The sequence below is a fragment of the Ovis aries genome, chromosome 3, assembly GCF_016772045.2.
Source record: "Ovis aries strain OAR_USU_Benz2616 breed Rambouillet chromosome 3, ARS-UI_Ramb_v3.0, whole genome shotgun sequence".
NCBI classification, from domain to species: Eukaryota; Metazoa; Chordata; class Mammalia; order Artiodactyla; family Bovidae; genus Ovis; species Ovis aries.
In genome coordinates, this window is record NC_056056.1 from 136,726,364 (window position 1) to 136,739,472 (window position 13,109).

At 39.9% G+C, this 13,109-nt stretch overlaps 1 protein-coding gene across 1 annotated transcript in view; it reads right to left on the minus strand.

Annotated features, from left to right (window-relative positions):
• Nucleotides 1–13,109, minus strand: part of SPATS2 (spermatogenesis associated serine rich 2) — a 154,919-nt gene that overhangs the window by 6,099 nt on the left and 135,711 nt on the right. The window contains exons 9-11 of the mRNA XM_027967373.3: nt 6,355–6,413; nt 3,114–3,223; nt 106–208 (exon numbers count right to left, since the gene is read on the minus strand). Of these exons, the coding sequence (XP_027823174.1) occupies nt 106–208; nt 3,114–3,223; nt 6,355–6,413 (272 nt within the window). The remainder of the gene's footprint in view (nt 1–105; nt 209–3,113; nt 3,224–6,354; nt 6,414–13,109) is intronic.

A 13,109-nucleotide genomic window follows, 5' to 3' on the forward strand; every position in this document is an offset into this window, starting at 1 on the left:
GGAGCGAGAGTCAGGGGAGAAGCCAGCTGGCACTTCAGTTTCTAGTTAGGAGAGGGTGGTCTTCTCCTCACCGTCTCCGGCACCTTGAATCTCTCACCATCTCACCTTGTCCAAATGAATCAATGTTCTTCTTCAGGGTCTCTACATCACAGGTGAATCGGGCCACTCGTCCCAGATCCTCATCATATTTACGTTCACTAACAAAGTGCTGGAGAAAAGACAAAGACAAACCTCCAGATGAGACAAACAATGTGTGGGATTTCTAGCTTGCTATGCAATGCAGGAGAGCTGCCTTCAGTCCTGGGTCAGGAAGATCCCCTGGTAAAGGAAAATGGCAACCCACTCCAGTATTCTTGCCTGGAGAATCCCATGGACAGAGGAGCCTGGCGGGCTACAGCCCACAGGGTCACAAGAGCCAGACACGACTTAGCGACTAAACCAACCATAAACAGATAAACAGGATTACTTTCAACTGATTTCTTTTTGTGCTTCAAATTTCACTAAGTGGCCATATATTACCAATGCTGGGTGGCTGACGAAAGCCAGCCATTTTCTTTAAGAGTCTAAAGATAAGTCCACTTGGGAGCGTTATGAAATGCTGTATGAAGGTCATTAGGTGTAAATCAAGGGAAACTTAAGGAAGGAGAAGGAACTCACGATGGAGGGCCATCTTTCTCTCCACTCTCGGCTACTCTTCACACTACTCCATTATATACACAGGCAGAGGCAGCAAAAATGTCCAGAGTTACAACAATGATTCCATTTAAATAAATGGTTTGGTGTTCTTTAATAGAAACTTCCTTAGGAAACCCACTGTACCTCTTTATACAAAGTAGGATTTGTTAGTCCTTGAAATAGGAACAATTTCTTGAGTTGGAAAATCATTCATGTGAAAAGTCAGCTCTGCAAATCAGAAGAGTTTGTGTTGCAAGTAATTTAATCCTTTTAAGCAGACTGAGCTGAGAAGTAACCAACCTCTTGGGTCAAAAACTAACTATACTATAGAAATAGTGGGACTAGAAAAATGTCAGGAATCAAATGCTTCTGGGGTCTATTTCAATAAACAATTTCTAAGGTAGCCTGGAATCATTTTTTCAGATGAAAAAAAGAATCAGAAAAAAAAGTTAAGGCCTAGATATAATTTGGAAGAACTGAACTCCTCAGAGCAGTCCTCTGTCAGGGGGTGTCCTAATTCCACTTTGGATTTTCAAGGGGTAGAATCAAATGCATCAAATCCTTGGGATGCACCTAGAAGCAATAAATGGGAGAGAAGGAATAACAATTAGCTTTGGGCCTTGAAGTCCTAAAGCTTCAGAGTATATTGTGGCTCAGGAAAGCTCATGAATCTCTATAACAAAGCCTTCAGACACGTAATATCAGTCTGAGATTAATTCTGAAGCAAATTCTAGGGTTTGCTGAGCCAAAGACATAACAGGAATGACGGAAATAAAATGATCTGGAAATAAGACATTTAAATTGCACAGCACCCACTTCAGTACACTGAAAACGTGGAGAAACAGATCCTTAGTCAGCCTGCAGAAATATTTCTAGCAGCTCTTCAACCACGTGGGAAGGGGAACAGATGAAGCCTATGAGAGCCAGAATTCTTATCTAATTCCAAAGGGGTTTCCGGCTTCTCCCAGATAGTTGAATGAGACTGGCATCAATACGAGGAAGACTCTCCATAAAATTTAGCAAAATAGCCTTAGTTAATTAGAAAATGGTACTTTAAAACTTACATTGCTGGCTTCACTATTTCTCCCCAGTATAGTCTAAGGGGAAGGCGTGAGGGGCTAACACAAATATAGGTTTGCATGAAAGACCAGGTCAGGATGGTAACCGGGATGCCTGTAAGGTCTCAGATGATCTTCTGTCTGTGCTTTTATTTTCCAAAGGCTGTTATAAAACCTCCCCAGCAAATATTCCTCTTAAATATGGCAGTAAATTTCACACTTCAGAAAGAGCAGAGTTAGGTCTTGGGAGCAGAGAAGGCCAACTCCCTTGGTTCATACAGCTCACAGTTGAGAAACAATTAATTAGAATGCCGGTGTCTACAACTACCCATGATTAACCCAGCTTCTCTTGGGTTCCCATCTTAGTCTCAGAAATACTGTTCTTTACATAAGAATTTAAAATGTCTGAGTATTGAATCCAAGTAATCTTTATAGACAGAATACAATATAACCAACATCTCAAACTCTTCATTTTTGTCTTATAAAATCAGAATTGACCAACCATTTAAATGTCTACTGAACACCTACTAGGTGTCAAGGCACTATGCCGGGGCCCTGGAGACACAGTAGTGCCTATCGAGTGAGGAAGACAGGTTACTCAACTACACATACAATTATAAGTGTGCTAGGAAGGCACAAACAGGGGATGCGACAGGAAAGCCAGAAAGGATGAGGAGATCAGGAATGAGATGTGAGCTGGAACGGTGCGGGGCAGGGAGTTGGGGGGGAGTTGGGGCGAAAGGAGGGAAGAGAATGTTCTGGGCAGATGGGAAAGCATGTGCAACAGCCCTGACAGGAGGGAACAGGTATGCCTGGGGCAAGGAGAGCTAGCACAGCTGAAGCACGGGGAACAAGGGGGACAATGTGCAAAGGACGGCAGCAGGGCCAGGCCATACGGAGCCCTACAGGCCGTTAAGGATTAGAGACTATTCTGAAAGCAATGGGAAGTCTGAAGCAGGGTCTGTAGTGTGAGGAACAGATATGAACAGGTGAGGACGGCAAGGTGGTGGCCAAGTGGAGAACTGGAATTAGTTAAGAGGCTACTTCAGAAGTCAAAGCAAGAGATCACAGTAGCTTGATCATGATGGTGGTGGTGGAGACAAAGAGAAAAGGTCAGATATGAGATTGTGCAGAAGGTCAAATGGACAAGGTCTGCTGACAGATTAAATTGTGGGGAAAAGGAGAAACTTTCTAAGGTTTCCACTTTGGACACTGGGCAGATGACAGTACCACTTACAGAGCAAGAGAACTTGGAAAAGGGCCAGGTTTGGGAAGAAGGGGTCAGGAGTTCAATATATTGGATATCGCCATGAATTATGGAGATTTGCTACCTTAGTCCCCGAGGTAAGAAGAAAGGCAGAAAAGAGAAGGAAGTTTTACCTTGATATCAGCTCTGAGCTCGACCAACTGCTCTTCTGACATCCGAACAGCCACATCAGTCATTTTCTTTAGAAGTTCGGCTTTCTTTTGACGGCTAAGCAAAATTTCCACTGTAGAGGGAAAGGGAGCATTACTCTTACGGTCTGCTAAATAGGACAAAGAAGGACTGGAAATATAGGCCTTGCAGAGTGTACTCGCACAGCCAAGGGCTTAGCTGCCCACCCACCCAGAAAGTGAAAATACCAAAGGTCCAGTTTCCACCTTCTTGAGGGACTCTGAAGGCAGTTTATCTGGTAAACACTTTTTATGACTCATAAAGACTCATAAATCATTTGCCATTTTTCTTTCTCCTCTTCCCAGTTAAAAAAAATTTATTAAGAAGCATGTACACTGGGACTTTCCTGGTGGTCCAGTGGTTAAGACTCTGCACTCTCAATGCAGAGGGCATGGGTCTGGTCCCTGGTCAGGGACTAGATCCCACAGGCTTCAATTAAGAGTTCACACACTGCAACTACAGATCCTGCATGCTGCAACTAAGACGCGGTGCAGCCAAAAATAAATTAAATCTTCCACTTAATTCTGTGGTCCCCTCCCTGGAAGAAACCACTGACAACAATTTTTCATGTATATTTCCTAATATACTCTCTGCATATACGGAATACCACAATACTCAAGTTCTCTAATGATGCATATTTAGATTGTTCACAGCCTTTTTTTGTAGAATAACTTTTTAAATATTTTAATTAGAAAAAAATTTTTTTTTGGCCACACCGTGGATCTTAGTTACCTGACCAGGGATGGAACCTGAGCCACCTGCAGTGGAAGCTTGAAGTCTTAACCACTGGACCACCAGGGAAGTCTGTTTTACTGCTTTTAAAAAAACATCATCTTCGGTTTGCTCTGAGGTGCACAAATCAGGTATGGCCATGAAGGATAACAGATAATAAAAAGTCTCCCAGAGTAAAGAGCCAGGGACTACAAAGGACAAACACCCTGTAAGGCTGGCTGGGGAGAAGGACAGCGAAGCCTGGGTCCCTCATATTATTTTGGAGATGCCCTACAGCCCTGGACTGCTTACCTCTGGACCTTTCATTTCATGAGAGAAAAAGAACCTCACATTTATTTAGGCCATTCCGTGGCATGCAGTTAAACTCAATTCCTAACTGTTATGCACAGAATCCCGTAACCTACTGAGAAATTAGCCAAATTTAAGTTAGAAAAAAACAGAATTTTTGAAGAGCTACATTTGGTGTTACAGAGAGCTGGAAGGTCTTTAGCAGGTTTTCTCAGTCTGATTTGCCACAAATGTGGATGGGCTGCCCATACCCCTGTCAGGTTAAGCAATAGGGCACACTTTTGCAATAAATTAGGAACATGCATATGAAAGTTTCTCAACACAAAGGCCCAACAAATACAAATGACTATTTGTCATCTGTATCTAAACTCACTTTCTCTCAGCTTCAGCATTCTAGGATTCTAAGATAAAATTACAAATCTCAAGATTTACAAATCTCAAACGTGTCAAGTACAGATTTCTACACATAGCATATAATTCAGAGAGCCTAAGTATATGATCTTGGACAAGTCACATTTTTCCAAGGAACTAGCTTTTTCATTTATGAAATGAAAAAAATTAAAAAGTCAGAAAACCTAAATCTCCCGTAAGGTTGATGTTAAGATCAGATATGAATGAGTGTGTAAAACCCTAAACTGTGAAGTACTATGAATAAATAATTAATAAAACTATAATACATAAAAAAGAAAAAAGAAATTTGATATTATTGGTAAAAGAGTAATTACATTAGTGTCATTGAGGACTAGGATTTTTAGTATGGGAGCAATGAGATACTGATATAAAATTGATGAATTTGAGCAAAAATCTGTAGCTCTGAATTTGATACTAAAAGACTGGCCATGAATTGATAATTGGTTAAGGCTGGGTGCTGGGGGGGAGGTAATTATATCAGCCTCTCTATTTGAAATATGTTAAAATTTTCCTATAAAAGATGTATTTTTAAAAGCACCTTCTTCTCAACAGGAAGGACTATGTCTTTTTTCCTCTCTGAAACTTCACCTTCAAAAAGAGAACACATCGGTACAAGAACGGACCAAAACTGGCACTAGAAATTTCAGGATATACCACTCAATTTAAGTGGTATCTCACCTCTGAAAAACAATGGATAGCATCTCTGCTATGTATCCAACACTTTGTTGCTGCTGCTGGTGCTGCTAAGTCGCTTCAGTCGTGTTAGACTCTGTGCGACCCCATAGACAGCAGCCCACCAGGTTCCCCCGTCCCTGGGATTCTCCAGGCAAGAACACTGGAGTGGGTTAAAATGGATCAAAACTGAACTCAATTCAGTGCTTCAAAGCTGCCTCCTCCTCTGGCCCAAGACCACAGACACAAATGTGAGTCATCTCAACCTATATCCATTCTCAACAGTTTGAGAGCAGGTTAAAAGAAACAACCTTCCTAATTACAAACCTGGCATTCAATGCACGAAGATAAAAACTGCTGAAAAGCCCTAAATCAATGCCACTGTACAAAGTGCAGTTGACATTCTCTTCTTTTCAGATAGCTGTCTATCTTTAACCTAATCCTTAACAGAAATGACAAAAACAGCTATCTGGATTCTTCTGTACAAAATCCCACAAATTATTCGACTTAGACTATTCTTCCAGAATCTCTTTTAGTAATCTTTCAAAGAGTCCTAGTCATGGGTATCCTGAACCCTCAATTAATTGACTTTTTCCCTAGCCAAGGAAAACAGACACTGAGTGAAGTTTCAACAACCTGAGAAAACAAAGTTCTGCAAGAGGTAATGACAGGGATATATATATTAATTGTAGGCAACCTGGTAACATCTCTGATTATGCCAAAGGCTTTTTCCCAAGTAGGAAAACCCAAAGGAATTATTCAGTCACTGAAGGAAAAAACAAAATAAACCCCAGGCACCTGCAAGATAACTGATTTTCCTTAGCTGGTGCTGAGGTGGCAGATACCATGATGTAGACATTGAAATCTATATTCAAAATATTAAAATTTGGAAATATTGATAAACAGGCTATTATAAAGTTGTTTCACCTGAAAGCATTCCTATGCCAGCATAGTACAATTGCTCAAGACTGTTTAACTAAATATACAAACTCTTACTGTGGCATTTACCGTGAGCTTTTGTTATGGGGGTTGAGAGGCAGGTACTTATTAACTGCTAATAGTTTTAATAAAGATCAATCTTACTTGCTTCAGCTTTCACTTTGTCCATTTCAGCAAGCAACGCCACTTCCCGATCCATTAAACTAGCAAGGGATGACAAAGGGAAAGAATGTTGGATCAGAAACTCAAACAGAAAAATGGCACAGTGTTAATAGTGGAGAAAGACTTATGCGTTTGTTCCCCAAAAGCATACTACAGAAAAAGCGCTGTATATACCACATGAAAATCTTATCTCGCCCTCAGCAAAGACTATTTTAAAGATTTCAGTACAGAAATCTAATTCCCTTTTATTTCTATTGACACATATTACAGTAATCAGTAGCTAGACATTTAAGAGTTGAAAACCAGTAGATGGCAGTAGCGAACTACAAAACACTTTTTGGTAAGTTGTGCACAAGTCCTCACGAAAATTACGTATTTCTACATATGTGCATATATTTTATTTTATATTCTGGTCTATAAAACTGGTCAGTTTTGCTTCTGATGAATTTTTTACCAAGCAATACCCCTGCTAGGGCCCAACACATTTAACCATTAGGATTTACAGATCTTCAACATTTTAGCACAGGTGCTTACCAAGTCCACTAGCACTTTCGTCTTTAGAATGCAGAGTAGTCAAAAGACACACATGCTGCTGCTAGTTTTGGATAAACGTTTAATAATAATCCAGAAAAGAAGGATCAAAGGCTTCTGGAAGGCTTTTTTATCGAAAAAGAACATTAAACAGGCAAATAGAATTTTCTCCACTATAAGTGTAAATGGTTTGTAAGCATGGGAAAGCTTTTCCATGTTCTTATAAAGGAGCCCACCATCTTCAATGAACATATATAGAGATAACAGGTTGCCCTAGTATTAAACCTCTGGATACAAATAATTTTCCTTACCATATCAATTTTGCTTAGTAGTGGCAAAAAACAAACAAACAAACAAAAACAAAAAAAACTACAGCTTTACTATATGTACAAATATAAAATGTTCCAACTCTCTTCATAGTTGAAATTCATTCTAATTTCTCCTTTTGAATGGGTGTGTAACTACAGGGTTAATAAAAGTTCTCGTTTCTGGTTATAAAACTAATCACACACATATGCATATACACACACACACACATATATACACACATACACACAGGAAAAAAAAAAACCCAACTCAGCTTAGCTCTATATGTTGTTATGTTAGCACAAAGTAGTTAATATGGAGACTATAGAGTGAGATATTCAAAAAACTATGAGGCAGGGACATTTTCTCAAGGAGTAAAATCCGTCATAGTGAAGTGATAAAGAACAGGTTTGATAATCATTATGCATGATGTTAATACACAGACTTGTAACAAATTTGGTCAGCATATTAATTCCAAAGTGCCAGACTAGAGAGAAGAGGGCTTCCCTGGTGGCTCAGAGGTTAAAGCGTCTGCCTGCAATGCAGGAGACCTGGGTTCGAGCAACACTTTTGCTAAGAAAGCATTTCCCAAACCTTGGCAAACATTTTGCTCCAAGAACTCTAGCGGCATTTGGAATACCTAAAAGGCAAAACAAAAGCACATCTGAGACAGGAGCTGCCAGGCCTCAAGTTCAGTATTATCACTTCTCCTCTGCTGCTGAATCACTTTAAGATGCAGACGCTGTCCATCAGATGACAAATTTAACTGACGAAGCTTGTAAAATATTTATTAAAAGAGCTTAGCAAACAAGTAAGCTTTCTGCAGCTTACAATCTTTATTACGAGGTAGCAGAGTGCCACAGGAGTGCCAGAGTGCCTTCCTCTCAGCAAGGAAAAACAGTGCATCATCAGGAGACTTTTTATAGTGTCACTATGAGCTAGCACATCAGGACGGCACTTCTATTTCCTGTAAGCATGGTCAGCATCCCTTTCCACAAGCTTTGTTTCTTGAATCACTCATTGGTGATCATAAGAAATCCACAGTGCAGTGTGTGGGGAATCATGACGGCGTGAGTGCTCAGTTGTGTCTTGACTCTCAGCGACCCTATGGACTGTGGCCTCCCCGGCTCCTCTGTCCAGGGGACTTTACAGGCAAGAATACGGCAGCGGGTTGTCACTTCCCCTGCCAGGGGTCCTATGACCATTCCAATAAGAAAATAAGCTTACCTTTCCATGCCAAAAAACACTGAAAGCGGTAAGGACTTTTACTACTTTTTGTTCGTTGTCTGTCGTGTTACTATCTATCGATAACATCTACTGAAAGATTCTGTGATGTCAGCCAAGCATTAAACAGAGGAATCTATGGACTAACTGTTGGGATATTTTCTCAGAGAGAAGCCTGATGAATCTCTGCAATTTTCCATTAAAATTTTTACAGGTCTTTAAAATAGAAAAATGAATAAATGTTAAATTATATCTAGTGTAAGTACCTGACAATTAGTTTTCCTGATAATAATTTAAGTGCCCGACATTAAGCTTTTGGTTGCCGACATTCACTTCAAAGATAATCATCTCAAATAAATAAGCTTCACAAGAGAAAGGGCCAGGCCTGGCCATCCTCTTAGAAGGTCCTGGGTAAGCCACATAACTGACCACTTGAGTGACCGGAACTTTTCCTTCCCATGCTTTAATTCTTGCTTTCATGTTTTAAATCCACTAATAAAGAATGAACCCACAAAACTCAAGGCACCCCATCCTGGACCCCAATAAAGTCATGACTCAAGGTTCATGCTCTCCTTAAACACACTTTACTGTGTGGTTCTAGGCATGCCATGTACCCTCCAGGATTTGTGAGTAATAAACCTTGTTTTTGTTGCTGAGGTGTATGTAGCAATCATTAGAGCCACAAGGGCCTGTCTGCCACAACACTGATTCATGGGGTGGGGGCCACAAGTAGTCCAGGGCCCAGGTGAGTGCCCTCAGGCACTGCTAGCTGATGGCATCACCGAAGTAAGCTGAGACCAACACAAACACTATAAGAACTTTCTTAAAAGTATATCACATAATGTATTACAGTTGTATAGATGAATGACTATGTTTTAGGTAATTAATGCGAAAGCATTTAGGGATGACACATTATGATGCCTGCAACTTCCAAATGGTTCTACCAAAACACACACACACACAGCAAAGACACTGATCACTGTACTACCCCTTCAACTTTTCTGTATTCTGAAAGTTTAAGTTGTGGAAATATGTGCATCACAAAATAAACAGAGAAAGTGAGAAGAGTTAAGAAGTGGAAAGTGGCTAAGCATAAGACAAAGAGCAGAGGCAATTTTCACAATTAAAAGTAGTAATTTAATGTAACATAATTTTCTGATAATGAAGAAACTTTAGCTAAAGTTTTCCATCTGTTCCTAAGCTGTGGTGGTGCCAGTAGGAATCTGTAGCCAAGAGATTCAAAAGTACCTGTGGTTTGAGGTAACAGTTTTTTAGATGCCATAACTATGAGCAATGAGTCCTTTCAGAGTGATGAAAGGCTCATTCACACCACCGGACTTTCTGTTGTTACCTTACTCACTCAGTACATGAGGGTACTAAGCTTGCAACTGTTCTGTCAGTTTCCTGAATGGAAACATACCATGATGAGCATCTGATACACTAGACTCAGAAACTGCTAATGAAATTCTGCTAAATATCCTTGGGACTCTAGAAAGACACAAGGTCTTATTAAGCCTGGGCCGTATACAGCACACAGAATTTCCATATCCTGTCTTTGACCACAAAGGATGGTTTTAGATGTCCTGTCACTGTTAAGGAAAACGACTGGTAAATGTCTGAATGTTCTGTATTTCCTTCCCTCCTTACCAAGACTTCTTTTTTTTACCACCTTCCCATTTCCTCAACTTACTCTAAAGCTTTTTGTGTAATTTACTTGGTCAAAATAGTTGTCCCTGTAGCATCACCACTCATATCTCTAAGATACATTATATGTCCATCATTTAAAGCAGGCCCTTCAATTAATATTTTTAACATGTAGCTTACTGATTATACTATTACCTTCAGTAATTTCTTAGCTCCAAAAAACTATTAACTATCATTTGTTTATGACTGCTACATTAGTGTGTGGTCAGTCACTTTCTTTGTGCCCGACTCTTTGCGACCCCATGGACTGCAGCCCGCCATGCTCCTCTGTGCATGGGATTCTCCAGGCAAGAATACTGGAGTGGGGTGCCATTTCCTCCTCCAGGGGATCTTCCGACCCAGGGATGGAACCCATGTCTCTTATGTTTTCTGCATTGGTAGGCGGGTTCCCAGTGTCACCTGGGAAGGCCCAGCTGCATTAGAAAACACTGTTATAACAGAAACAATTCTAGCAACTGTTGAGCCAAGTAATTATTTCAAGGGTTTATACTCTAAACCACCCAATAATGTTCTTACAAAACATTTATACTTGATTTTATTTGCTGAAAACCTAAAACCTATTTATTATAATTCCACTAAAGCAGAAATCCAAGCAAAGCCCAGCCAATGCAAACACCTTTATTTTTCTGAAGACACTTCCTCCTTCTCATATAAAACAACCAAAAAAAGAAAATTTTTAGTAGTTTTCGTTAGCAGAGAATTAAATGACACTTCATTTGTTTCATAAATCTCCGTATTCCCAACGCTGGTTTTATGAGTATGGTACACACATTTGGGCTCAAAGAGCATCTCAATTCTAAAGTAATACCAGGGACCATATGACTCGATGATATCTTACAATATGTTTTGGGAAAAAGAAATAGCAGCAGTGTGCAGGGGGGCACAGTTAGATTCTTAATCTGGGAACTAGGAATCAAACCCGTGCGCGACACATGCCCCAGGAGTCTCTTCCAGCTTTAGTGCAAAAGTGAGCCATCAGTGGTGACGGGTGGGATGAAGATCACAGGTTACTGGGAGTCAGAATACACAGATTCAGACATTGAGTCTGCGACTTAAATATGATGTCATGTTAGGCAAACAGCTTAACCTAAGACTCAAATTCCTTTTAACAAAAAAATTAAGGCTCCCTCTTCACAGGACAGAAGTCAGTATGAAGAAATCAGAGAGTATGATTGAACATGTTTGGAAAGGAACCTGTTTGTTTCGTATGTTACTTAGTTATTTTCTCAGATGGTTAAAGAGTTAGAATTCTTTTAAATTTACTTATTTTTAGTGGAGGATAATTGCTTTACAATGTTGTGTTAGTTTCTGCTGTGCAACAGTGTGAATCAGCTGTATGTACACACGTATCTCCTCCTTCTTGAGCCTCCCTCCCCCACCCCCACTCCACCCCTGCAGGTCATCACAGAGCACTGAGCTGAGCTCTCTCTGCTATACAGCAGCCTCCCACTGACGGTCTAGTTTACACACAACAGTGCATATATGTCACTGCTACTCTCTCAACTCATCCCACCCTCTCCTTCCCCTGCTGTGTCCACAAGTCCATACTGTATGTACATTTGCGTTTCTATTCCTGCCCTGCAAATAGGTTCATCAGTACCATTTGTCTAGATTCCATATATATGTTAATATATGACATTTTCCTCTTTCTGACTTACTTTACTCTGTATAACAGGCTCTAGGTTCATTCACTTCACTACAACGGACTTAAACTCATTAGAATTTTAAGTCAAAGACTATCAACAACCATGGAGGCCAAATACTAGTAGAAATAAGATGCTAATGTACTAAACATGCAAAAACTGAAGAATAATTTAAAACTAAAGAGCGCTAGGTACCTTTCTGATAACACATTATAACAGTAGCCTATTCCTTTATTTCTATGGTTTTTAGACATTTTTGAAAGTGCTTTTGTTCATAAAATGATTTTCTGAATTTTCAGCATCTCTGTAGATGAACTTTAAATTTAAGGATCTAAAAGCATTTGTTAAGACTAATGATAGTTTAATATAATAAGAAAAGAGAAGCTCAAATAAAAGGAAGTAACTTTTCTAAGGTGAATGAACAATTAGCTGGGAAAAATTTCAGTCTTAAGCACAGGCTTATATTGAATTCATGTGTTGCAGAATCTCAAATTTTTTACGACTTTTCTCCTTTTAATAAGTATCTTTTGACTTTCAATAAAACAGAAACTTTATTTAAAAGGCAGGCTAAGCATGTATCCTTTGCCCTGACACATACTATGAAAACCGTTCAAAATAGTTTATACACTCTAGCTTCATGTTCCACTTCATATCCTGCTCCCTAACAGACCTAAACTTTAAGTCAACTAGGAGCTCCAACAACGTGTCAGACAGATTTTATTAATTAACAAGAAAAGTAAACCTGGGTCTAGTGATGATTATTACTGGATCACCAATAAGGACAGATTTGACGTTTTACATCCTGGAAAGCCGCTGCTTTTACCTCCCCACAGGTAAATGTCAGCTTTCATTTGGCCCCAGTGTGAAAGCACTTATCCATATAATTCCCCTAGTGCCCGGCCAGGTGTAATGTAATCTTACTGTTGCAAATATGTTAGAACCTTTTCTTTTATACTATAACCAACACAAAAAATGGCTTCCTAAGTGACATTAACTCCAAGCTCTGGTTCAGTGCCAAAGGGAGTTAGCTCACCTGCCAATTATATCTTGAAGTAGCAACTACAAGGGGCATGGAAATAAGCCAGTTTAAAAACCCAGTCAGCCAGAGAGAAGGCTTTACACCAGCAGGAAAGTGCAGGTAATCTCTTTCCTCAAGTTAAATTGACCTGGTTGCTACACCTGCTAATCAATCCTAAATACACAGTTTCTAGGCAGGAAACCACTTCATTTGTCATTTATTAAAGGAGGCTCCCCCTGGCTGGGTTCCAAGTCAACAAGGACTCTTAAGTCTCTCTCCCGGAACTGTATTTCCTGGTTCAGGGTGGTTCT